Genomic DNA, 27404 nt, shown 5'->3' with positions numbered 1-27404 from the left:
ATGGAGAATCGCAAGGAGACTTCACTGGAGATTGCATGGATGCCACCTGGGGACCCACATTTTGACACCTACCGCTACTGGGTCTGCCCGCAGTTCTGCGAAGTCGCCTTCGGAAGCCCACACTGGGTGAGAGGACTGGGGGCTGGAGTTACGTATGACGTTAAGGTCTACACCATCATCACCACCGCCACCAGCAACATCTCCAGCATGGCGACAGCCATCAATGCCACCACAGGTAGGATGGAGCCGAGCCAGGGCGCAGCACTGGCAGAGTTGCTGACAGCAGCTGCTGCTCAGACTTCCTTGTTCTCTCTGAGTTTAACTGCACTACTCACAGGAGCCAGGGTGGGGTGGATTTTCCCAGCAACAGTACATTGTTCCCTGTTGTAATGCAAAGTATTGAGGGGGGGGGGTAGCTTGGTCTTGAAAGGGCAATTAAAACCCATTTGCTTTACAAATGCCTGCTCCTGATGGAGACAGTGGAGGCTGCTGGCTCTGATGTCAGTAGGGCGGTGAATCCGCTCCGAGCTTCAGTCAGAAGCAGCCAGCTTCTACACCTGGTTTGCTGACATGGATTACCACAGCTACCTGCAATTTTGGACTGTTGGGGTGTGTGGCTATGGGGACTGCCATGATGAGTGCCTGCACTTCAACATTTACCTCTACAACACTGGTAGGGTGGGGTTATCGGGGAGAGGGAGCCATCCAGGACTGCAGTGCTCTGGTGGAGCCACTGTTACATTTCCCACAATGCCCCAGAGTGTCAGTCCCTCAGAGGCATTCCGCAGGATCAAAATGGTGTCCATGAAGTTTCCCCACAATGCCCTGGAGCAATGCTAGGAGCATTGTGGGGGATTTAAATAGCAACTGGCAGATCCAGCCATTTGGCCCTCTTTGGATCAGAGCACCAGTTAAAGGGGTGCCTGGGGCAGAGCTAAGTAGCAGCCCTCCTTTGGCATGGGAGTCGTGCCAGTTGCCTGGAGATGCCACTTGTGGCGGCTAAGCCAGCATGTGGCTTGGAGGGGTGGGATTCATGGCCAGTAAAGGAGCCCAGCTCCCAATTTATCCAGCGCCAGCAGGGGGCGCTGTGCTTCAAACAAATCTGCTTTTTCTCCAGTTCCAGGAAGCCCCAGAAATATAAGTGTGAAAAGTTGCAGCACCCACAGCCTCTCCATTTCCTGGGATCCCCCTAAAAACTGCAACACTTCACAGTGTTTGTACTGGCTCAGCTGGTTCAGCGAAAATGGCACAGATCCACTGGGGAACTGGAGCACGAGTGGCTCCAGCTACACGATTGACCGTCTACAACCGAAGAACATATACCAGGTGAAGTTGGCCTCTGAGATCAGCGGTGTTAAGAGTGAAGAAGCCACAAAGTGGACTCTGACAGGTGAGTGCAACTCTTATGAGGGGTGGCTGGACTATGGGCAGTGTGGTATAGTGCTTACTGCATCAGATTAGGACTGGGAAGAACCAGATTGAGACCCCCATTCGCAGGGTTGGTGTGAAGATAACGTGGGACAGGGAAAACACCATGTACACCACTCTGAGCGCCTCGTAGGAAGGGCAGGACATACATGCAATGAATAAATGAAAGGTAAAACTTCAAAATATGGGTTGTTCCCAAAATCTCCAATGCATTAAGCAAATGCCATTGTTTTTGCTTCCCATTTCCAAATCATTTTGTAACAGAGCAGCCTTCCCCAATCTGGTGCCCTCCAGATGTCTTGGACTACAACCCCCATTGCCCCCCAGTCAAGACCGTGCTGGGGATGATGGGAGTTATCATCTGACACAACTGGAGGCCCACCAGGTTGGGGAAGGCTGGAGCACTCCGTGCGTCCACAGTTTACCACAGGTTTCATTTCCTTCCGCTCATCTGCTGTATTCTTTCCTCTTAATGTGTGATAAAAAACTACTGAAAAGGCAATCAATGTGATCATGGGGGTGATGGCATGAAGGTATTCTCTTGGCGTGGTCTTTCACCAGCACTCAGGAATTGCACGTGTACCATAAAAAGAGCTGTGCTGGATCAGACCAAGGGTCCATCTAGTCCAGCATTCTGTTCACGCAGTGCCCAACCAGTTGTTGACCAGGAACCGAAAGCAGGGCATGAGTGCAACAGCACCCTCCTGCCCATGTTCCCCAGCAACTGGTGTACATAGGCTCACTGCCTCTTGTACTGGAGGTAGCACATAGCCCTCAAGCCTAGTAGCCATTGACAGACTTCTCCTCCAGGAATTTGTCCCTTTTAAAGCCATTCAAATTGGTGGCCATCACTACATCTTGGGGTAGCGAATTCCATAGTTTAACTATGTGCTGTGTGAGGAAGAAGTACTACCTTGTCGCTGTCCTGTATCTCCCACCAATCAGCTTCATGGGATGACCCCGGGTTCTAGTATTATGAGAGAGGGAGAAAAATGCCTCCCTATCCACATTCTGTACACCATGCAGAATTTTGTAGACCTCTATCATGTCCCCCCTTACCCTCCTTTTTTCCAAGCTAAACAATCCCAGCTGTTGCAGCCTTCTCTCATAGGGGAGATGCTCCAGCCCCTTGATCATTTTAGTTGCTCTTTTCTGCCCTTTTCCAGTGGTGGGTGGGGCCGAAGGCAAAAGGGGCGGGGTCAAAATGCCAGAAATATCTATGACACCAGTATACTCTGTCTTAGAGCCAGCAAAGGCGGCCCCCAATGACGCCTCCGGAGCGGCATCTCAACCTTTTAGAATGTGAATAAACCTGCACAAAAGTCAGGAAACCACCAAATGACCGGTGGTTGGGGGAAAGGGGGCGCGGGCAGGGAAAGGGGGTGCAGCCATCTGGGGAACACAGTAAGGCCAGATTGGGAATCCAGGCGGGCCAGATCTGGCCCATGAGCCTGAGGTTCAACAGCCCCCATTTAGCCAAACAAATTTGCTAGAGGCCTGACACCAGTTGAAAGGCCAAGGCCTGCCCAAACGTGTCCAAGGAACCAAGAACATGAGCTCCATGCAGTCCACCGCATGCGAGTCCTTCCCTGCGTGCATTCGGAAGGGATACAGTCGAGAGAAGCGGATTCACCATGTCACCTGTTGTCTGCAAGCACCAGGCCTAACCCATAGTGGTGCTGAGAATATGTCAAACTGGTGTATTGGGGAGCTGAGGCAAAGAACTCCTGAACCATAGGGAGCAGTGTGGGGTTTCATGAAGGAAGTCAAGGAAGAAGTTGCATCTATGCTTTAGAACAGGGGTGGGGAACTGGTGACCCCTCCAGATGTTCTTGGACTCCAGATCCCATCACCCCTGACTGTGCTGGAGCTAATGGGAATGGGAGTTCAGAGACATCTGAAGAGCGAACAACCCCTGACCTTGGTGCTTCTTCTTCTAACATCTTGCCCACCCCTTCCTTCCTTCCTTCCTTCCTTCCTTCCTCCCTTCCTTCCTTCCTTCCTTCCAGCCCCCTTGGCCCCTACTAATTTCAGCATCAAGACCATCAACCAGACTACAGCAGAGTTAGCCTGGGTGATCCCGAGCTCGGGTCTCAGCGGCTTTAAGCTCCAGTGGAAGAATTCGACCGAGTCCAAAGAATACGAAGTGGGCCTGGTCCCCCCTTCAGCTCATTTGACCGGCCTCACGCCAAGTGCCAACTACACCTTCACCGTGTGGAGCATGGCGAGAAGGAGAAACCTGACGACCTACAGCATCGGCGTTCAGCGAAAAGGGGCCACAAGTAGTTATCCTCAGGGCACAGAAAGAGAGGGCGGGCAGAGAAGGGGACAGTGCCTGGGCTGTGTCAAAAGGAGGGAGGATCGAACGAGGGAACGTTTGCAGGCAAGGAAACATTGGCGTTCACAGTGGGAGCGCCATGGAAGGCAAGGCATGAGGGGAGACTACGTACACCCGCACAGCATAGCTTGCACTGAAAAGGTTCAGAGGCTTGGATTACAAACTGGGAGAGGCAAGTTCTATCTGGCCCAGTACTGTCAAGTCCGATTGGCGCCAGCCCTCTGAGCCTTTTCTCGCCCAGCTATTTGAGTGCTTTAATTGGAGGTGCAAGGGATCGAACCTGGGACCCTTCTGCATGGAAACATGTGCTGTGCCACTGAGTTATGATGATGACTCTCCCTCCCCTTCCTTGGGATGGACAAATCTGCCAGGTTGGATTCTGCTCAGTTTCTCATTTTTCTAACATCAAGTTCATTCTGTCCTGTTTCCGCATCAGTTTGCGATTTTTTTAAAAGTCTGCATGAAAATTTGTATATATTTTTGTGGGCATGTTCCCTAATGTGTGCACGTTTCCCTGTAGTCCGCAGTTTTGTGTGCACGTTTCCCTGTAGTCCGCAGTTTTGTGTGCACGTTTCCCTGTAGTACGCAGTTTTGTGTGTTTGTTTCTCTGTAGTACGCATTTTTGTGTGCGTTTCCCTGTTTTACACATTTTTTGGTGTGCATTTTTGATTCGTGAATGCATTGCAAAATTCAGAAAAGTGCATTTACCACCACAGAACTGCATTCCATTGCGTTCATGCAGAGATTTGATAGCTGGAAATTTGATAAGTTTGCATTAAAATGTGAAGCAAACAAATTTCTCACCCATCCCTACCCCCTCCCTGAGCAAGTGAAACCCACAGTTAGGGGTGTTTTTGTACTGGCTACACTGTTGCTGGACTGCAACTCCCATCAGCCTTAGCCAGCATAGCCAATAGTGGATGATGGGAGTTGCAGTCCAACAGCATCGTGGGGTGTGTGTCACAGGTTCCCCATCCCTGGGGCTCCGAACTCAGCATCCTTAGGATAGGGCTGTAGCCAGGGTGGGTCCAGTAGGTGCCTAGAGCAGGAATTTGCCATGTCAGAGAATTTTCAAAATAACAGCCTTTTAAATTTGTGACATGATAGCTTCCATCCTAAGGAATGAAAGGCTGTTTTTAGAACAGGGGGAAAGCATACTTGAAAAGAGATCGGGGTGGCTGGTCAGCTCTCCCTTGCCCCCAGTTGAGCACACTCAAATTCCACTCTGGTTCCAGACATGAATGGAAAATGGGCAGAGTCGAATGGAGACCTTTGAACGGCTAATGGTGGTCACAGCTGTTTCTTTCTGAAGGGGGGGGGGTGTACAGGGCAACTGCCTTGGGTGCTAAATTCTGGGGGCGCCAAAACAACTCCCCCCAAGGTGGCAGTGGTACTCTGGCTCCTCCCCCCGCTGGCCACTCACACATCCGTGCCAGCCAAAGGGCCTACATGCTTGCCCGATCTCTCGCTCTGAGGACTCTCCCAGAGCGAGAGATTGATCAGGTGAGCTCTCTGCACAGAGCTGGCCAGGCCTAAGTGCTGCACTTTGAGGGGTCCTCCCTTAAAGCAAGGCATTCTGGGTCAGGTGGCTTTGAAGATTGCTTGTGCTGCTGCGGTACAGGCAAACTCCAGAGCCACCTCTCCCAGAATGCTTCACTTTAAGGAAGGACCCCTCGAAGCACGGCACAGAGGGGGAAGCAGGTGGTGGGGAAAGGGAGGGGGAGGAGAGTGGCGGCTGCTGGAGAAGAAGAGGAAGGCAGAGCGAGGGGAGTGGCAGCAGTGGCTGGGGTGGGGAGGAGAGAAGAGAAGAGAGGGGCAGTGGGGGTGGCATGTCCGCCGGGATACCCAAATGCCACCTTGCCTAGGGCACCAGAATACCTAAAGGCGGGGCTGATGGTGGTGGAATTGGTGGGTGGATTTGGGCCTTCCTGTGAGATTCCTCTTAGATTTCACTTTGAGGGCATCTGGAGGAAAGGAGGGGTTCAAATGTTAATGAATGAGAGAGAGAGAGAAAGACAGAGAGAGAGAGAATGAACCCTCCTTCCTTTGATGACCGGCAAATTTGAATATGGGATGGTTAAGCAATCAAATGTCGTTTGGTCAAGAGAAGGAAGACTTTTTAGGGAAAAACTGAGCTTGTTTATAAATGTACTGGAACAGGAAAGTTCAAGAGGCCTTATGTTCATCTGGGTATGTTATGAGGAAATATGATCAACAAAGCTATTATTCTTTAAGCGTATAATAAGCCATTTCTTGTTACTGTAATGAAGCAGGGTTCTTTTTTATTAGTTAGCTTTGAAAATGGTAAAATTTAGATTCTATTTTGTTTCCAAATGCTGTGATTCTGGTTCACCTCTATTTTTGTTTTGTAAAAATATGAATGGATTTAATAAAGTAATTGTCATTTGACCCCACCCTCAAAAGAGAGAGAGAGAGAAAACGCCCATGATCCCCTTTGCTCTTTGCCTGTACAGAGCCAGAATGCGTAAGTGATGTGAAATGCGAGGCCTTGCGGGGGGGCAACAGTCTGAAGTTATCCTGGATGTGCCCATCTCGTGAGGTCAGTGAATTCCAGGTCATTGTGTCAGACCAGATTTGGGAAAAATGGCCACGCTGCAAAGAGTCAACCGTGATTTATAAACTGCAACCTGCCACAAGTTACTGGATTAAAGTGGAAACTGTCTGGTACGACCAGCACGTGGTGTCTGAAGCTTTGCGATGTCCCACTGACAGTGCAGGTGAGATGTCTGGGAGCCTTTCAGTGGGTATCTTGGAGAAAATTATGCATTAATTTGCATAATTTGAAAACATGGGAAGGATTGCCAAATATCAAGTAACTGGGGTCCCTCCTCTTATCCATTTTGGGACCATAGCACAGGAATGGGGGAGGGATTAACCCCTCCCCTCCACCATTTTCCCACCAACCAACCCCCCCCCCCAGATGCTGCAAGTAATAGCAGCTGGGGTGTGTGTGTGGGCAAAATAGCATGGTGGGAAAGGGTTAATCCTCCCTGCCACTGCTTTTTGTTAAGAAAGAGAAGTGGCTGGTCCTAATTATTGTTTTTTTTAATGTATGCTTAACATAACCTACAATTTGGCTCTCAGATCCAAGTGGAGCTGGTGGGATCATTTGGGGTTTTTTTTTAATTATTTTTTTATTTGCAGTTATAACAAAAATGAAAAAGAGAAATGGGGGGGGACAAAAACAGCAATGGGGGGCGGGGGGGGGAGAAAAAAGAGAAAAAAGGAAGGACATGACAAAAGAAGTATACATTCACAATAACCATTCACAACACCATGAATAAAAAGAAAAGATTTGACACTTCTGTTTCAAATATAGAAGCACCACTTTCGAGACTCCAGCTTTAGATATAAATAATGGAAATGTGGGGAATACCTATAAATAAATAAAATCCCCACTTTTGGAAGGAAGGAAGGAAGGAAGGAAGGAAAGGAACCTGCAGGCCAAAGTCCTTGTAACCTGGGAGATTCATGACTGAATCTATCCAACATTTTAAAACTGAAGCAGCTGACTGTGGGGTTCTGATTTGCAATGTTGGTGGTGATGGGGAGTGTTTTAACTCTCCCCCCACCCACCCAATGCCATTTTTCTGATCTATAAGTACTCCTAAGGCACTATTGCACAAATAAGATGGATACTGAAGGCAAGTGGTCGAGTGTGCAACACACATTTATTATTTATTATGTATTTACTTGTTACATTGATATCCCGCCTTTCCTCCAAAGAGCCAAAGGTGGCGTACGTGATCCTCCTCCTCTCCACTTTATCCTCATAACAACCCTGTGAGGTAGGTTAGGCTGAGAGTCAAGGATTGGCCCAAAGTCACCCAGTGAACCTCATGGCCAAGGTGGGACTAGTACCTGGATCTCCCCAGTCCTAATCCAATACTCTAATCACCACACCACACTGGCTCTTTATATACATACATTTCCAAAAGCTCCAGCCTTCTCTTTTTGTTTCCTTAGGGATCATAGCTGGAACTCTGTTTGCTGGGCTGCTTTTCTTAGTCATCCTCGGCCTGCTGCTATTCTGTTTTATGAGACGGCGGTAAGCAAGCTTGATCTGGCAAGATTGCCTTCCTTGCACTGTATTTTTGTCTTTGGCAGGGAACATCCAGGACTGTGCCCTTGATCCTAAGACATGAAGAAGTCGTGCCCAGGAAGACAAGTTGCATGATTGCCTTACTTTGTGTCCTGCATTCCCCTACTGCTAGCTAAGGGGTGGTGGTGAGCTCCCCCGTCCCCAGTACAGAACGTTCTGCTCAGCCTTGCTGTGCTTTTGGAGGGCCTCCCTAAATGACCTATCCTGATTTAATAGCCCTTCCGCCTCCCATTTCAAGGAACCTTGGGAATTGTAATTTGTGGTGTAGGGGGTGGATAAAGATCTCTGATTCTCAGCATCTCATCAAACTGTAGTTTCCAGAATTCTTTGGGAGAAGCCATGGCAGTAAACATTATATAAAAATTGATATGAGCTTGCAGTGAATATATCCCTTGAAGCTTTACCAGGCAATCAGTGTTCGTGTGTTTTCCAGCTGATTTGTGCAGCCATAAGGGCTAGAAACTTGTGTTTCAGAGTAGGGTCAGAGGGAAATAAGCAAACGAACATTCTCAGGATGATTTGGTATCTTGTTTAGATGTCAGCAAGGCCACGGCCAAAACAGAGCGGGGTTGGCTCCCCCTCAGGGATATTCTAGCTCACCTCCCTGAGTGCTTAACTTTCATTGTTACTAAGGTTGCCCTGGGACGGCAGAGCTGAAGGGCAGCACGCTCTGTCCTGTGACATCAGCCAGGTGACCAAGGACCACTGGGGGGCTGCACCCCCTGCCTCCCAGGAAGAATATCATGGCAGGGGGGAGACCAACCTAGACCCATACATCGGCCAGAAAAGAAACAGGTGTGGAATGCTTACTTCTCCCTTCCGTGCCAGTTTGCTTTTTTCCTCTTCCCTCCCAGTCCTTTTTCCTTTTGTGCCATATCTTTTCGATCATAAGCTGAGGGCAGGGAATGTCTTATTACTGATCCTTGCAAGTCGCTCTAGGGGGGTTTTTTTGGCTTGAGAGCAGAGTAAAAATGCTGCTAATAGTAATAGTGATAATAATAATAATTTAAAAAACATTGTGAGTTGGATCCAGATTTAGTCAAACTTAGATTAGACCCAATGAAATAAATTGGACACGTAAGTTACAATGAACTCAAGTCCCAGTGATTTCACTGGGTCTTCCTGAAGTTTGACTACATCTGGATCCAACCCTAAGTCTCCAGCTTTTTAACTTGTAGAGATATAAGGAAAAGCTTGGAGGCAGGGCCCTGCCCAATTGCTCACTAAGAAATAAATTTGTTCCTGCCTTCCAGTGTTCTAGCCAGTGAGTAAAAGCCACTGGGATAAGTGACAGTACAATGAAACACCTTGAAACATATTTGATGACCTGTGTTGATGGCCTGGCTGTTCTGAACTGGTTCCTTCAGGCTGCCCTCACCACAGAAGTTCTGGCTGTGGATCTGGATGTCAGACGAGCACTGGGGTGCAGCTCACACAACCTGACTTATGGGCAGCTGACCTTCGGGGCAGGGCTGGCATCAAGGGCAGGCATGGTTGGGCACCTGCCAGGAGCTCCCATCCCAGCACAGGCCCACTGACAAGGGCCGCCTGGACCTGCTCCTCCTTGGTAGTGGGCTCTCCCACACCGGAGGCCTTCAAGACGAGGCTGGACAGCCATCTGTCAGGGATGCTCTGACTTGGATTCCTGCATTGAGCAGGGGGTTGGACTCGATGGCCTTGTAGGCCCCTTCCAACCCTACTATTCTGTGATTCTATGATTCACTGTTCCAGCCTGATCGTTCGCCTGCCTCTCGCTCTGGCCCACACAGCGGCGGTGGCAGTGAGCAGGAGGAGCAGCGGATGCCACGGCCTGCTTGCTCCGTGGCTCCCTGCCTGCCAAGCAAGCGCGTGGGGGCAGTGAGGAGGAGGAGGAGGAGGAGCCAGAGCAGCTGGCAGGGGAGGCTGGTGGCGCCAAAGCCAGTGGGGCGGTGGATCCGCGCTGGGTTTCAGACAGGACCAATCAGAGCTCTAAAGCAGCTCTCCAAAGTGCCGAAGCACCCTGGAGAGCTCCTTCAGAGTTCTGACCAAAACCCAGTGTGGATTCACTGCCCCACTGGCATCGGCGCCACCAGCCTCCCCTGCCAGCTGGAGACAGTGGGGGTGAGACGGTGGACTCACTGAGGGCGGGGGGCCCTTGAGACAGTGCCCAAGTGTCCGTCCCAGCTTCTCTGCTTTGTTGGCAGGAGAAAGCCAAAGAACGTCCTGGAGAAGCCGGAGCCAGATGTGGGACTGCCCAGAGGAGAATGATTTGGGGCCTCATTTAGGTTTTAGAAAAGAAACATGTGTTTTTTTTAATGTCCTGTCCAAAGCCAGGCGATGGTAGAGTCAAACAAACCTCCCCCAGAAGGGAGTCCCAGGATCTCAGAGCGAGGGAGCACACAGCGAGAATCGCTCGAGGATGACCTGTGTGCCTGCAGCAGGCCCACATTCACTGCGAGCCCTGGCACTGAGAGAGACGGGCTTCCTCTTTTTCCCTCCTCCACAGAGCCCTGGCCTCAGTGCCTGTGTCGGGGTTCTCCGATTACTGCTGTGAGTGTCTCTCGGATGGTGCCCATGGTTTTGCCATGGAATACCAGGTATGAGGTTGGGGCAAGGTGCGGGGAGGGAACTTTTTTCAGCTCCAGGGCCAAACTGGTTCCAGGCCACCCGTGTTGTGGGCTGGATGCTAGCAGTGGCTGGGACTGTGCCCCAGAGTGGCCGGGGCCACCCCTGCTGCTGGCACGAGGCCCCGGTATCGCGTGACCCATCCGCACACATGCGCTGATCGGAGATAAAGAAGCAGGGAAGCTTGCGGGCTGGATGGGGACCTCACAGGGCCATATCCTAGCCAGAGGCTGGACATTCCCCATGTCAAAAAAGAAACAACTGCACCAAGTAAACTTGGAAGAAGCAAGGGAGAGGGAATCCTCCAAAAGAATCTCCAAGAGTTTTTCCCTCAATAAAGACCAAGGGTTGAAACACGCTGGGGATTCTAAGTGGTACAGCTATTTCTTTTTTGACTTTGGTTTCCAGCTTTATAGCTGTTTTTTCTGGTCCCTGTTGGCACTGTTGCCAGAAGTTCCCCATCCTTAGGGTAAAGGCTATAGCTCGGTGTTTAGAGCCCCTGCTTTGCATGCAGAAGGCCCCAGGTTCGATCCCCAGCGTCTCCAAGTACAGCTAGGAAAGACTCCTGTCTGGAGTCCTGGAGAGCTGCTGTCAGTCAGTGTAGACCAGGGTGTTGGATCTCAGGCCTGCAGGCCAAATCTTGCCCCCTGCTGACCGTGTGGCCATTTCCTGGCTTTTGCCCAGTTTTCCCCCTCCCCTTTTCTAAAAGGGGGAAATGCCTCTCCTAAGGCTTAGGGCACAATCCTATGCATGTTTAGACAGAAAACTGGCTGGGGCATGCAGGGACTTGCAGGACTTTTTCCTGTCTAAACTTGCATAGGATTGTGCCCTTAGTTACAAGCAGTAAGAACTTAAAGCTAAAACACGCTGGCATTGTTTTGTATTTTGGCTCTTCCCTCTCTGTCTTCAGCCCCACCCACCACTGGAATGCGGCCCCCGAGAGCTTCTCCGAAATTGGATTCAGCCCTCGGGCTAAATGAGGTTTGACGCCTCTGGTGCAGGCAGTGCTGAACTAGATGGAGCAGTAGTCTGTCCTATGACAACGTATCCTGGGAAATAGGGAGCCCAGCCCTGCCAAGCATTCTTATTGTATGGTGGGTGGCATTTGAGGGTGTCCAAGGAGTGTCATGTAATGGAGATGTTTCCCCCTTCCAAGATAATGTTGTAGTGAGGCATCTGCTTCCCTTTCCCATGTTGGTGGGTGGTGGTTTTGCTTTGTTTTACATGGATCAGGCTAGAAACCTTTATCAGCACTGCCAAAGGTGTAGGGGGAATTGTGCATCTAACCACAGCACTCCTCCCTTCTGTTATATGTTAAGTTGGTAGGCTTGGGACAGTAACTGGGTTTGCATAACACGTTAAGCCACACTCAGTGATTGAGTGTGGGTTGTTTGTTGAACCGTAGGTTAGCATGTTGTCTGAACCCAGGACATTTTCTGCAGGGTGGCTTGTTAACCATGCAGTGTGGCTTATTTTTCTCAAACAAGCCACCTTGAGAACCTATGGTTTGTTGTTGGGTTGTTCAGGGTGGCTAATAAGCCACACTGTATGGTTAACAAGCCACCCTGCAGAAAAAATCCTGGGTTCAGACAACACAGTAACTCACCATTCAACAAACAACCCATACTCAGCCACCAAGTGTGGGTTAGTGTGTTGTGTGAACAGCCCTGGTGTTTCCCCCAGGGCAGCAGCAGTAATGAAAATGTTAACTTTACTGTAACTGAAAGTATAGTACGATGTACCTTTTTTCCCCTCCTATTGTGAGCATCCCAATAGGTGGTTTGAAAATTTCTGCATAGCCACTTTTTGATTGGCTTGGCACCTTCCCTTCCTCCATCCCTTTTTATTAATATATATCCTCAAATATATATTTAAAGAAAAAAAATCACATATGCATGAAGAAGAGACCAATCATGAGTTGACATCTGAGCTGTCAATACGTGTTTAAATTATATTGCAACAAAAACACACTGTTGTTGCTCCAAACTACCATGAACTTTTAGTTTCATGCTTGAAAAAAGCTAGTATCGTCAGTGGTGTAATTGGACTGAACTGGGCATTCCAGATATTAATGAACAAATCCCAATTTTCATACTAAGCTTTAATCTTATTCCTCCTTTACCCCATGGTGTCTTACTACATGTGTGAGCATTAGCCTAATTAAGACAACCCAGGTCCTATCCAGCCAGCCTTTTTATATACTTAAAATCCTCAACCTGCTTCCATTTGCTGGCCACCTCAACTCTTGCTGCTGCTCCTGGTACTTATAATTTTGTTTACTGCCTCAATGGGGGAACTGGATGTGTGTATGTGTGTGTGTTGCCAATTAGTCCCAGGAAACAGGAAATTTAAATAGGCATGGATATTTCAAATCATCCAAACATAAAATTGAGCAACAGGCCTATATTTTCCCCAGAGGTAATGCCTGTTTATCTTCTCTCATCTCAAGGGCAACTGCATCCAGGTCTGGCATCAAGGGATGGCACGGTCAGGCAGCTGCCGAAGACTTGCAATGATCAGGGGGCCCACTGACACAAGCCCTCCGGACCTGCTCCTCCTCTTCACCATTGCAACCTGCTTGTTCATGTGCCTCTCACTCTGGCCCAGATAACGATGGTGGTGAGAAGGAGGAGCAGTGGATCCCACTCCTTGCTGTTCATTGGCTGTCTGCCTGGTAAGCAAGCAGGAGGTAGCAATGAGGAGAAGGAGGAAGATCAGCTTCAGCTGGTAACAGTGCTGGTGAGAAGGTAGACTAGTTGAAAGACGCCCATTAAGGGTGTCTTGCTCAAGGGCCCTCCAAATCCTGGAGCCAGCACTGACTGCATCATGGGGTATTTCTCCTCTTCAAGAATTACTGCATTACACTGCATGTTATGCATCCTATTTCATTAAGGGCTTTTCTATACAAGATATTTATCGTGTGCTCATCATTCCCTACTCAACTGTTGTTTATGGGTTCTTTAGATGACATCATAACCCACCAGTTTTGCTTCTGTGTCTAGTCAGCACTTTCGATGAGCTGGTAGAGCAGAGAAAATGCAGCATTCAATTGTGAAAGCAACAGAAAGTGCAATTTTCCCTTGTGTAGTTGCATTATTCCTCTATACCACAGTGCCACCTAGAGGTTATCTAGTGGAAAAGCAGAAAAGGAAATGCTCTTTGTGTAGTGCTCAGATCTCAGTTCTGCGAAGAAACCAAAAGTAGATACAGCCGATAAACAGCCTCATGTAGAAAAGCTGTAAGAGAGCACTGCATGATGAAATGCAGTGTTTATCTGGAGAGTGGCAACTGCAGGCAGTTGTGGCTTGGTCCTGTATGAGCAATAAGATTCCAGGATATTATTGGTATTGATTGTATTCTCTTTTAAACTTTTAAAGGTTTTCTGTTTCTGTCATATTGTATTTTAGGGTTTTCATTTCTTGAACCACCCAGAGAGCTTTGGTAACTGGGCGGTATGGAAGTGTAATCAATAAAATAAAAAATAAAGCAGACCACAGTCCCAGCTGCAGTGGGTGAGCTAGCCCTGGTCACCCCTTCCCTAAACAATGTCAGCTGCATGCAATCCACACTTACCTGGGAGTAAGTCTCACTGAATAAGTGGGATTTACTTCTGAGTAGACACATAGATGGTGCTGTTAGAATAACTGTCTGGAAAACAAAGAGCCAGAGGCATAGAAGCCAAGATATCTCCCACATTGTAACACTTCAGCTTAACAACTTGTTCCTTGTTTTGTTTTGTTTTTTTGCTTTGCTGAAGGAGTCCTCCTGTTTTGTAGCTCTCTGCACCCGGCTTCACTGAACAATATTTCCCTTCTCTTTGCCCACACAACAGCAACTGCAGGACATGGGGATCTGGAAGCCCCAGAGTGTGGCGGAGCAGCCAGAAAATCGAGCAAAGAATCGCTATAGCAATGTTCTGCCATGTGAGTTTAATTTCCCTGCCCCTTCCTTTCTTCGTTATCCATGTCTACCGCACATAATGAAAAAAGAGCCTGTTTTAATTTTGAACATCTCACTGTGGTCGGGTTATCAAACAGGAGGACCTCTGTGGTCCAAAAATTCAAGAAGGAGGAAATGTGAGTGGTCTGCCATTGGTGCTTGAAAATCACCTGGATGGCTGGAATTCCTAGCTGGATGGCTTTAGGAAATGCAGGCTTTGGCTGGAGGAGCAGAGAAGAGACCTCTATCCTCAGGAAGCATTTGCATTTATGCTCTGAAACAGCATCACTTTATGGAGAGCCAGTGTAGTGGACAGAGTGTTGGATTTAGGCAAGAGAGTCTTGAGTCTGAATCCAGACTCAGCCATGAAGCTCACAGGGTGATCTTGGGCCAGTCACTACCTCTCTCCACACATTCAGATGCTAGGCTTCAAGATCCAAGGTATGTGACTGATACTTAGCTTTGCACATCCTGCCATCCTCCTCCCATATATAGTTCCTCTTTGCTCGTTCTAGATTTTGGAGAGGGTCTGACTCAGTTTTGCACATCTCACTCTAGAGAGGTATCCATCAGTAAAATTGTTCCTAATGGTGTTGCAGAATTGGGTTCAGACTCTCCGGCAATTTGGTTGGCTGCTAGATTTGCTGGGTGTGTGGGTTAATTTTGAGGAGGCAACTGAAAATGAATGAACCATGCACTGCCACATCTTTTTGAAGAGACCTCTCTGGAAGCCCCCTTATCTCTTCATTGATACCCAGCCTCACTCCCCACAACTTAAAATTACCTTTTCCTGGCAATGGGAGGAACTTGCTTGACACTTGGCAGGGCTGGATTTGGTCTAGGAACTGCCAGTCACTGACCCCTAGTTGGCAACAAAGGCACTTTATTCCTCCCTATTTCCACCACTTATATCTGTATTTGGTGTGGCTTTCCCTTTGCTTTTATTCAACTAACTTGGGGCTGGGGAATCTTTACGTTGTGGGCCACATCCCCCCAGGGTACAGTGGTTTCATCCATTATTTTTTACTTGTCCTCCAAAGTGCCCTTTTTAACCCCTCTGGTTCCTTCTCTGCAGATGACCACTCGCGAGTCCAGCTCACGCCCAGGCCCGGAGACCCCAACTCAGATTACATCAATGCTAGCTATATGCCTGTGAGTCTATCTACTACATTTTTGTGTGAGATGTAGAGATGGGTAAACGAGCAATGTCCAACGTTGCGAAGATTCACTGAACCAGAGGAGGCTGGTGGCTCCAATGTCAGTGGGACAGTGAATCCACTCCTGGTTTCAGTCAGAACCAGTCAGAACAAGAGATGTGAGGGCCCGGAAAAAAACAGAAAAATTCAGACCCACCCACTCCCGCCCCAGACCATTTTTTTCCCTGAAAAATTGGAAAAATTGAACAGCCTTGGATTATGAAATACTTTCTTTTAGAATTTAAGACAAAGTATTTATACATTGTTACCCAGCCTTTACTCCCCCCCAAAATGATTTCTAAAAATGACGTAATAAGAACACTTTTATAGAAAGACTAGAGATGTAAAATGTCAAGAAATAATGAAGCCATGGGGGAAAATATTTGTTTTAATCCTCTCTGTAAGATTCCCAGCATAGTTAGTTCATTCATTCCTTATTAAAATTATTGATAAAAAGTATATTTTACTGGTAGACATTTATGCTCAGTTTCCAAACATGTGAGTAGAGTCACCATTATGCATTGACAGTAAATGTGCATTCTTGACAGCTTGAGTTTTGTTCTATAGAGTCCTGTGTTTCTGATGCTGTACCAGTCATTTAATGTAGTTCTAATCTATTCAGACAATAATTACAAATTTACTAATTGAGTTTACTTTTGAAGGTTTTAAAATAATGATAATTTTATGAGCAAACTAAGTCGTACATAAAATAACTTACGGAACAGAAAGGCTGCTTTATGTTCCTAAAGCAGCCCCCCCCAACCTGGTGCCCTCCAGATGTTTTGGACGACAGTGCCCAGCATTACTGACAATTGTCATGCTGGCTGGGGCTGATGGGAGCTGAAGTCCAAAATATCTGGAGGGCACCAGGTTGGGGAAGGCTGTCTTAAAGCAATGCAGTGACTTTAGATCTGTAAAGAGTGCTAAAAAAAATAACTATTGCTTATTTTTCCATTTTTCCACACACACCCTCCCCAGAAAAAAACCTGTTTTTTCCCCATGGCCTCAAAATTTCCGGAAATTTTACATCTCTAATCAGAACTCTAAAGGAGATTGGATAGCTCCTTTAGAGTTCTGACTGAAACCCAGAGCGGATTCACTTCCCCACGGACATCGGAGCCACCAGCCTCCACTGCCCCAAACATTATCCTGACGGTCATCTGGTGCCCGACTCCTTTTCCCGTTTGCAATCACTGCTTGCTTTGCGTGAATTTAAAACATTGGTTTCATTGATCTCTGTTTATTACTGTGTATTGTTTTAGTTTTTGATTATAAGCCACCTTGAATATTTTAGAGAGGCATACATGTTGGATGATGGTGATGATTTAATTATTGTATCCTAGCAAAAGGACCCACCTTCGCATGGGTTGGGAAGTTAGTTAGTTTGATACAACAAAGCCTTACACACCTATCAAAGTTGGATACAGCGAAGCTTTCAAGCAAAGTTATGCAGCTGCCAGAGTCGGACACCTTATGCCTGCCCTGGCCCTAGGCACAGCCCCTGCCATGGTGACCCCCACTGGCCTCCGAGGGAGGGGTCTGTTTTGTTCTTCGTCCCCTGAAGACTATCTTGAGCTTCCCTCTCCGTCAGCCACGACTCCCCCCTTCTGCACTCTTCCTGGTCTCCCCCTCCCACCTCATCAGCTGCCAACATTCTTCTTCCGTTACCTGGGCAACTTGCTCCCTTGCCCCACTCCCTGCTGTATCTGTCTGTACCTAATTTAGGGTGCAATCCTATGCAGGTTTAGACAGAAAAAAGTCCTACAACTCCCAGCATTCCCCAGCCAGCACTTCCCCAGGTTATGCATATGATTGTGCCCTTAAGCTCCTTATACATTACCCCCCACTTCTTAAAATTTTTCACCAAGCCTGTAACCATCCCAGATGTGGAACATATCCTGAAAGTTTCATAACAATCAGATGTACAATTTTCAAGTCCACTGAGGACGTACAGACACTTCCCTTTATATGTATAGAATAATAGTATACTAATACATTACACATATCATATATTATGATTATATAGGCAAAGGTTATGTCAGACTAGACTTGTTCTGCTTGGTTCTGTCTAAAGCTAAGCTCTCTCTTTCCAGGGCTCCCAGAGGGAAAAGGAGTTCATAGCCACCCAAGGCCCGCTGCCTGGGACAGTACACGACTTCTGGCGCATGATATGGGAGCAACAAGTTGTTACCTTGGTCATGCTCACCAACTGTGTAGAGAACGGACAGGTGAGGATTGCTCTGTTTGGCTGGGGATCAAGAAAACACTTGAACAAGTCCCTCTCTGTTTGGGGGCTGCCCATTTCATATTGTCTACTTTGGGGGTGGTTTCCCCCAAAACAAGTGATTTCAGTGGGATGGAAGTTTCGTCCCCCCAAATAGACAGTGTGAACGGTGTTGTTCTTGAGTCCTATTGTTTCCCCAGGCTCCTGCTTCTTTCTCCTTTCTGAATTACTCAAATGGATAAGCCCACCCCTTCAGCGATGATGCTAAGTAGCCAATCCGATTTCCCTACGTCATGCCCTCACTTACAGTTTTCCCCCACTGAAGTCAGGTGAGGACAGGTTAGATCAGGGATGAGGAACCAGCGGCCTCTGGGCCAGATACAGCCCAGTAAGCCTTTGGATCCAGCACACCAGTTCTCCTTCATGTGCTCCACTCTTGCCTTCTCAACCCTGCCGTGGTATGAGCCACTGATGCCTCAGAGGAGGGCGCCGGTGTCCCAGAGCTGCTTTGATGTCTTCTTCCGCAGGGCTCCTCTTGCCCACCACGGCTTTGATGCCCTCGAGGATGAGAGAGGGAGAGAGACTGGCAAGCAAGAGCACATGCAAGCTCAGAGGTCCAGCCACAGAGTGCAGCGGCTAAAGTGGCCTTTGGAAAAATGCTCTAGTCACCCCACTCTACGCTCAGAGCTCCAAACTCACGCTCCTGCCTGCCCGTCTGCCTCTTGCCGCCAGCCGTTTGGCTCCTTGTTCTTCCATTATGAAATCCTAAACACACCAGGGAAGCTGATGAGGAAGTTCCCAGCATCTTAGTCTGTGCTTTGCACGAGCAGGGGAGTGTGTATGTGTGTGTGTGTGTGTGTGTGTGTGTGTATGTGTGTGAAAGAAATAATGAAAGGATGATGGATGCATCAGGTGTGTGCATAGTAAAGGTTACTTTTCTACGTGTGAAGTAATGGATGCTGATGTGGGATTTGTATATGAGAAAGAGAATAAATGGATGATGAAGGGGAGAAAGAGAGAGAGAAAAAGAGAAAGGGGTGGTAGAAAGAGAGAAAAAGGGTGTCCCTGCCCACATTGGGCTTCAGTCCCACCAACTTTTAGCTTTGGCTCCCCGCAGTGCTGGCTCATGACTTAAAGCAGAGGTAGGCACCCGTGGGCACATTTGGCAATTTGAGAAACTGTCCTGGGCACCACCACAAAATGGCTGCCATGGGAGGTGTGGCAAAGGGCAAGTAACCTACCTCAAAGACTGAGTACAAGGCAGAAGTGGGGTTTGAGCCCCAAGACACAAAACAACTCCTTTGAACCCACAGTTTTCAGCACCAACAGAATCCTATTTCATCGCAATCCCAGCTGCCAGTCAGAAAATAGGTTATTTTATTTTAAGTGTGTGGGGCAGGGCACCTTGGCAGGTGCTGAGAAAGACGTCTGGAGGCATCACGTCACCTACCCCGACGTAAAGGTTCCCCACCCCGGAGTTAGGTGAATAAGCAAACATTTTCTCAAGAAGGGACAAAAGATTGCCCCCCACCCCCCAGGCAAGGCGTTTTGCAGCACCCTGGAAAATATTTGCAAAAGGCAGTGAGTGCGTATAGAATCATAGAATCATAGAATAGTAGGGTTGGAAGGGGCCTACAAGGCCATCGAGTCCAACCCCCTGCTCAATGCAGGAATCCAAGTCAGAATTCGCTAGGTATTCGCTACAGGCGTAAGTAGTGCCTGTAGCGAATACCCGAATCAGGAAGCTGCCATTGTGGCCATCCAGGTTTTTTCCAGCGGGGACCTCATTCCAAAGCAGGAGCTGCAGTGAGAAGAAAAGGTGCGTTGAGTCTGCGCTTTAAAGGACCTTTGATTTGTAATTGCTGAACCTAAACCTGACAAACTTCCGTCAGCTGTAAGATTCCTCCCCAGCCTATCGTTTATTTATTTACATCCCACCCTGCCTCGCAAGGAGCCCAGTGTGGCTAACAACCCATATAAAAACAAACGCCGTTAAAACCATAACTCTAAAATTACAGATACACAAATTCAATAAGACCATCACGACAATTCCAGAAAACAGATAAAACGCTTGCCTGTACCTCCAAAAGCTTGTACAAACAAATATGACCTTAACTGGCGCCTGAATGACAACAGCGTAGGGGACAGCTGAATCTCTACTGGAAAGGAGTTCCATAGTCGGGCTGCTGCCACCACTGGGAAGGCTCCTCCGTGTGTGGTAGCCCCATGGGCCGTATTCCTCCAGGGCACTTCATGCAGAGCCTCCCCGGCTGATCTTAAATCCCAGGGTGCTCAGTACTGGGGAACGCAGTCCTTCATGACGTAGCCATTCCACTAAACATCTTGTGCCCCCTTCCCCAATCTTCCTCTGATCAGGTAAAATGTGAACGCTATTGGCCCCTGGACTACACCCCCTGCACCTATGGTGACATTACCGTATCCGTTGTCACAGACACCATCCTCTCTGATTGGACCATCCGGGACTTCAGTATCAAGCGGGTGAGTGGGGATCAGGCTACCCTCTCCAGCTGCTCCCCCCAAATGGCTTTGCATGTGAGAACAACTGCCACAATATATTTTTAAATCAGCTCCCACATGGGCATTACAACTATGGCTGTTGCTGGTTTAAAACCCCCCAACTCGTTCTTTGTTTTTAATACAAATCATCATTCCTGCTAATAGCAAACTCAGGTGGGTGAGTGCCAACAGAACTGACGCCAAAAAGAAACAACAGGGAAGTATCAGCATGCTTGGGTGAACTCCAAGGCATGCAGAAACACAAAATATTTTTTAAATGCAGCAACAGGAGGCAACAAGCTAAACAACAGCAACAAAAACTCTAACGAGGACTGTGTATGCTCAGTGGCCTCCAGTAACTACAGAATGTTGAATGTCACTCGAAAAAGAAAACTGGGTTCTGGGAGGAGAGAACAACGATTGGCCTGTTTGAGCCCCTTACAGCTTGCAGTATCCTCGAGGGGAGGGAGGACTGGAACCCTGAACAGGCGCACTCCCATGAGGAGGTGTCAGGAGCTACTGGGATCTGTGGGCAGCTACCCCGTCTGGTGAGCCGCCGAACTGCAGGTGGCAGCTTCTCAGTGAACTTTACCCTCGGGTCCCAGACCAAGTCTGCCCACCCAGACTAACCATTGGCTCCTCCTGGATAGGAAGGATTGCAAAAGGACTTCCTGTTTCAGTTGAGCCTTGCTTAAGCAATAAGCTTTTCCTGAGCTCTGGCATGGCCCTGCATCCGTGGTTGCTCTTTGGCCCTTACTTCTGGTTTGCTCCTCCATCCTCCCTCCTGGAGCGCCCTTTGGTCCTGACTACTGGCTTATCCCTCAGCACCTGGTTCCTGGCTCCTGCCAACAGCCCACCTCTGGCAGTGGGTGAGGATATGCTGCAACATTTTGTTGCTGGTCCTACTCATTCCCTCTAATACTGACCTTGGGTAGTTGAGTTTGGAAGAGAAACAGGGTCACCCCAAAATAAGAGTGTTTTCTGTAAACTTGGGGAGCTCCCAAGTTTACAGAAAAGCATAGACATTGGAAGTATAGACATTGGTTGTTGTTATCCACCAAAGTGTCCTGAAAAGGACCTGTTTGCTTTCAGGACTTACAGAATGTTGAGGTGGGGACAATTGAGGTGGATTACACTTCCCCTTTCCCCAGAATTGTCTGAATTGGCCTGAAGGGAATGTCTGAATGGTGCGTGTCCCAACAGATGAATGTATCCGAGGTCCGTCTCGCCAGGCATTGCCACTACACGTCGTGGCCGGACCACGGGGTGCCCCACATCACGAGCACCGTCCTTCGCTTCCGAGACCTTGTGAGGGAGCACATAGAACAGCACAAGGGCAGCGGGCCAACTCTGGTACACTGCAGGTAAACCCATCAGGAACGGAGGGGACTGGAGCAGAGGAGAGCCAATGGGAGGAAGGACCCAGGAGTTCTCTGGACTGAGGTTGAGGCAGGGCCACAGCTCAGTGCCAGAAGTCAGCGTGGTGTAGTGGTGAGAGTGATGGACTGGGAGTCAGGAGATCTGGGTTCTAGTCCCCACTCGGGCATGGGAGCTCACTGGGTGACTTTGGGCCAGTCACAGACTCTCAGCCCAGCCTACCTCACAGGGTTGTTGTGAGGCTAAAATGGAGAAGAGGAGGATTATGTACGCCACCTTGGGTTCCTCAAAGAGGAGAAAAGGTGGGATATAAATGTAATAAATAAAATAAATAAATAAAAAGCCACGGAATGTCGCTGTCAAAGCACACATCACTAGGCCAGACGGTGTCTGGCCTGGCATAAGGCAGCTTCCTGCTTGTGTTGCTGTTAATGGAACTGGGACTGCTGGGTGTTCTGCTAGAGAAGCGCGGCCTGTGTGAACAGCCTGGGCCTCAGGGGCCTTGAACTACACAGCCTGAAGGACCGCCTACTCCTGTATGAGCCTGCCCGACCAATGAGAACTTCTGAGCATGAAACGGGTGGCAAAGTGGAGCAGGGCCTTCTTGATTGTGGCAGCTCGCCTTTGGAACCCCCTCCCTTGGTCAATTCATCAGGCACCCCACCCTGGCGGTGGAATAGCCTTTTTCATTCTCTCCAGCAATGAATGAAATTTGACTGTTTTATAGGGCTTACTTCTGTTTTAAACATTGCTCTAAGATGTTACGGTCCTATTATTTTAATGTCCTGTGAGCTGCCTCAAGAATCTTGGACTGAGAGGCAAGATGGAAAGATTTTAACTAATACGTGTGTGTGTTTAATAACACTTTAATAACCCACCTTAAAAGAAAGATTGTGTCTAATGATTTCCATTACAACAGGTTGGATCCAGACTTAGTCATAATTAAAGTAGATCACTGAAATCCATGGGAACTATTCATGACTAATGTAATCCCGTTTATTTCAATACATCTAAGTGTGGATCCAACCCGTTGTATTTCTGACCTAATTTTCCTAGATGGAAGATCTCAGTTGATGCTGTCAGGGTCTAAAAAGCAATGGTTCAATCTATCAATTCCAGTTTCTCCTTTTTCCAGTCTTAGGTTCAGTGCATGCCAAAAAAAAAATTAGTGCATCCCAAATTTTGTGATTTTTAAAAAATAATTGTATGCAATTTTGTGCACATGTCTCCTAATACATGCTTTTTCAAATTCAATTTTGTCTAACGTGCACATTTTCTGCAAGCCATTATCCCAATATAATGCATTTTTGTACATTGTTTTCATGAATATATGCATTTTTGTGCACACTTTCCACCGAGGTATACATTTTTTTTAACTGGAGAATGCCATTGCAAAATTCAGAGAAGTACAAATTTCAGAGGACCACTGGGTTTCAGTTCATGTGACCGTCCTGTCCTTCACTCTCTCACTTTTCCAGTGCTGGCGTGGGTCGGACAGGGACATTCATCGCCCTTGACTCCCTGCTGCGCCAGGCTCGGGACAAGGGGGCGATTGGTGGCTTTTCATTCGTCCAGAGGCTGAGGGCAAACCGCCCACTCATGATTCAGAACGAGGTAAGAGACCCTAAATACATTGGGCGTGGAGCAGATCTGTGCTACAGCCATGCATCTCCTCTGCAAACGTGACCATGTCTGCCATGGGGGCATTTGGGGGACATTCTTGAAAGCCTCTTTGCTGCCATACATGAAGATTCTCTGCTGGATCAGACCAAGTCCTCTACAAGCGACGGGATCAAAGTGAGGGGACTAACCAAGAAGCAAGTTAATGAAGCCGCAAAGGTCAAAGCACAAGTCAGCAGTCAGATACGTGGGCTCAGGCAGGAGTGGTCAAGATAGCAGGCAGAGGGCAAAGCACACTTAGGCAGTCAGATGTGTTACACAGTGCAGAAGCAGAGTCAGGAAGGAGTCCAAGGGTCAGGACCACAGAGCGTCGATCAAAGTCAAGCTCTGGGAGGCAGAAGACATGGGAGCTGGAAGAACAGCATTGTTTCCAACACTGGCAAAGCAGACACTGAAGGCTTCTCACAGCAGAGCCTGCTGAGTCCCACCCAGGCTTCAGCTGCAGAACATTAGAGCTCTGTGGTCAGAGTCCTGCTCATGAAGAGTCACGTTCTCCTGCGGAGGCCTTCCTTAAAGTGGGGCACTTCTTCTTACAGGAGCCCTGCTGATTTGCCTGTTAAGGCGATGATGCTCTCTGTGGCTGGGCGCTCGCTCAGCCTCTGCTTCTGAAGCAGAGCTCCCTTCTTCCTGTGGGGATGGACCTGTGGCTCTCTCCCTTGAGGGCCAGGCTCCCCCAGATCTCCTGATACAGATGGTCCAATGGTACCATCCGCCTCCAGGAGCTCTAGCTCCTTCCCAGACAAGGAGTCCTCCAGCAGGGGCATGGCATGGCATGCCCCCCCTGCCTCTGGTTCCCACCAAAAGTGTATTTGGACCCTAGCTGGGCCAGATTTGAGCCACAGGTCTGAGGTCCAACATCTCTAAATAGATATAGGCATCATAAGTGGTAGCTGTTTGCGAGACATAGCCTATGGCAGACACTCCATGAATTTGTCTAATCCCCTCTTAAGGACCTTCTAAGCTAATGGCCCATCACCACATCTTGCGGCACTGAATTCTGGAAATGAATGATGTGTTGCAATAATTATGTCATCTATGAATCAGTTCTCCCATCTACTGTATTAGCACCTGTTCCTGCCATTGCTGTGCCTGGCCCTGCCAAAGGCAAAGTGACACCCAAAGCCAGCCTTCCCCAACAGGTTCTCCTTCAGATCTCCTTCTCCTCTTTTTTTTTTGGACGGCATCTCCCAGCATTCCTGTCCATTGGCCCTGCTGGCCTTGGGAGTTGAAGTCCAAAACATCTGCAGGGCACCAGGTTGCGGAAAGCTGCGCTCAGCACATTCTCCAGCCGCATTCTTTCTGACAGAAGGGCAAGCCCCCCAAAGGGTGATTCAGCCTCAGCAATGGAGAGCCAGCACTTGCTGAGTAGATGACAAGGCAAGTCAGAATGTTCTGCTCCTGTCAGCAACTGCATCCCACACCTCCAACATCTGTCTTCACAGTCTCAGTACATCTTCCTGCACCGGTGCCTCCTGGACGGAATCCAGCCTGCAATACAGAATGACAGCGAGGAGATGGAATACACCGTTGTGTACGAAAACACCTTGGCTCTCCAAGTCTGTGAGGTGACCCGTGTGTGAGGGTCTTAGTCACTGGCCTGGCAGGAGCTGAGGATATCCACATCCCAAGTGTTCCAAAACCATCACGCTCAAACTTTGCAGTGCAAAGGGAAGTTTCTAGAGGATCCTCTTTCTCCTGCATGGTTCTCACATTCCCAGGCTGTAAATCAGAGGCCACCTTCAAGTCCCATCTTGTATCTGTGCCAGATAGGGAGTATCACCCTCCTTTGGCCTGCAATCAGATGGAAAGCTAGGCAGAACTAAGCTCCCAGGCCCCAAGCTTCCCACGACTGAACTGGGTTCCCAGTCATCCTGCTCCAAATCTGAATCGGATTCTGGTTCTAAAGCCATAGGCCCACAGCAGCACTGAGGCTAGGTCCAACATGCATGCAGTGCCAGGCTCTATCATGGAGCTATGTGCCCTCCCTCTCTGTTATAAGAGTGCATCTCTGTTATATAAGATGAGATAGGCTCAGACTTCTCCAGCGTCTAACATCTCTCCCATGCCCTTCTGGTGTGTAATGGAGTTACTCCATTGGCTTGCAAGGAAGATGACTGTTCTGTGGCCACACCCGTGGCCACCATGAATGATCTGGGGCTGCAGACGTGGCCATATCTAAACACCAGTTTGGGAAGCACTGTTCTTAGTCAAATATATAATACTGGTAATGACGTTCAGGACCCAAAAGACAACATGACTAGTTCCATGCACCAGCAGTGGCTGTATATTAGGGACAAATGGGGCGGCACCCCTGTCTGTCCCACCCACATTTCTGACTTTGGGGGATTGCTGGGGGAGCAGAGAAATGTGTGCTCAGAGGACTGCTGTGATGTCATTCTATTGGTCAGAGACAACCCCAACCCTCTGCTTTGTGCTCACTCCTGAATCCTGATGTTAAACTGAACTTGCTTACCTTGGTTTCTCCTTTCTGTACAATGGCATGCCCATGGAAGAAGGCAATGTGGACTCAATGGAGCGTGTTGGTGTTGTTATATGGGTCAGAGACAACCCCACCAACCCTCTGCTTTGAACTCATGCTCTAGTTGGCTCCAGCTACTTCAGCCCCTCTGTTCTGCCTACCATTAGCTGCCCTGCTCTCTACCTCACATGCCTCAGTGGGCAGAACCTGCTGCTGCCGCTATGCACCCAAACAGTCTTGAAACTCATTCTGAATCTGCATCACAAGCATATTTTGCCTGTGATATGGGAGGCAAAAAATAATAATAATCAAGCATCCCATCAGTGTACATATCCATGGTCATGCCTAAAGGAACTGTTCTGTAAATAGCAGCTTTGGTGGCAAATTGCAGCTGTATGGGAAAACATCATGGGGGAAGAGGGTAACCCCCCTCTCCCCACACCATTATCCCAAACTATATTGGGCTTCCCTGCAGCTGCAGTTTAGTTTAAGAAAAGAGGAGAATCCCAGAGGTGAGATTCAAAGATGTGTTTAATATCATGTCTGCTTTGACTGGAGGCTGGGATTCTGTTGAGTAGGGGAGCAAAAGAAAAGCAATTTAGTAAATGAAATGAGGAAAAGATGCATAGTGAAGGAACAAGGTGCAAATATTAGCCTAATAAAAAGGAGGGAAGACTCCACTAATGGAGGTAGAGGCCAGTCGCCAATAATTGCCTAACACGTTCTCAGCCTAGTTGTAGGAAGGTTTGCAACTACCTCAGCTAGGAATTAATTCAGCTTTGCATATAAGCTTGCAACATTGACTAGACCACATATAAATTAACTGGTCCACACACACTTACTTGCCACATACTGGTGGCATAGTGAGAGCTAGTGTAGAGTAGCCATTGAAATCTTGGATTTGGGAGGCTTGTACTCATATCCAAGCACAGCTGTGAAGCTCACAGAGTCATCTCAAACCAGTCACTCTATCTGAATTTAACCTGCCTCACAGGGTTGTTGTAAGGATAAACTGGAGAGGTTGGGGTGGGGAAACCATGTATGCTAGCCTGAGTTCTCTACAGGAGGTGTATAAATGTCATAAATAAAATGAGAAGGACGTGGGGAGGATAAACTCTTTACCCATTTTCAGAAGATTTCCTGTGTTAACACATAGATCAGGCTTCCACAATGGTGTCCTCTCCAAATGGCCTCTCCACTGGCCAGCTGGGGCTGATGGAAGTTGAAGTCCAAAGCATCTGGAGAGCACCAGGTTGGAGAAGGCTAACATAGAGGTAATCCTTTGCCATTGGTGAATGGCGATCTGTAAACCTGCAATTAACTTGGGCAAAACAACAAGACACAGAGTGCTAAGCGGAGACCATCAGAGATGGAAGGTGAGCCAACACATGGAGCTTACCAGACTGTTTACTCGCTTTTCAGTGGCAGATCAGACAAAAGGCTTTGGTGCGAATGTAGTATAAAAATCCAGCTCCAATAAAATACAACCCAAAACACTT

At 48.3% G+C, this 27404-nt stretch overlaps 1 protein-coding gene across 1 annotated transcript; it reads left to right on the top strand.

The window, feature by feature from the left end:
* On the top strand, positions 1–27404 carry PTPRH (protein tyrosine phosphatase receptor type H). The gene is made up of 14 exons (XM_084807759.1): positions 1–235; positions 1118–1390; positions 3438–3710; positions 6241–6504; positions 7754–7835; positions 8523–8684; positions 10375–10465; positions 14326–14416; positions 15508–15584; positions 17722–17856; positions 20229–20351; positions 21573–21733; positions 23225–23360; positions 24869–27404. Exons 1-14 carry the CDS (start codon positions 1–3, stop codon positions 25004–25006), a joined length of 2241 nt encoding a protein of 746 aa, XP_084663885.1. The 3' UTR covers positions 25007–27404.

Source organism: Heloderma suspectum, chromosome 6 (genome assembly GCF_057233095.1).
Source record: "Heloderma suspectum isolate Gila_16-S chromosome 6, 16-S_ref, whole genome shotgun sequence".
Classification (NCBI taxonomy): domain Eukaryota; kingdom Metazoa; phylum Chordata; class Lepidosauria; order Squamata; family Helodermatidae; genus Heloderma; species Heloderma suspectum.
This window is presented reverse-complemented; position numbering and strand designations above follow the sequence as displayed.

Excerpts from the sequence above, each read along its gene's own strand:
- PTPRH (XM_084807759.1), top strand. The coding sequence starts at position 1 with ATGGAGAATCGCAAGGAGACTTCACTGGAGATTGCATGGATGCCACCT. Across the intron at positions 1,391-3,437 it reads CACAAAGTGGACTCTGACAG|CCCCCTTGGCCCCTACTAAT; the intron begins GTGAGTGCAACT and ends CCTTCCTTCCAG. Across the intron at positions 6,505-7,753 it reads ATGTCCCACTGACAGTGCAG|GGATCATAGCTGGAACTCTG; the intron begins GTGAGATGTCTG and ends TTGTTTCCTTAG.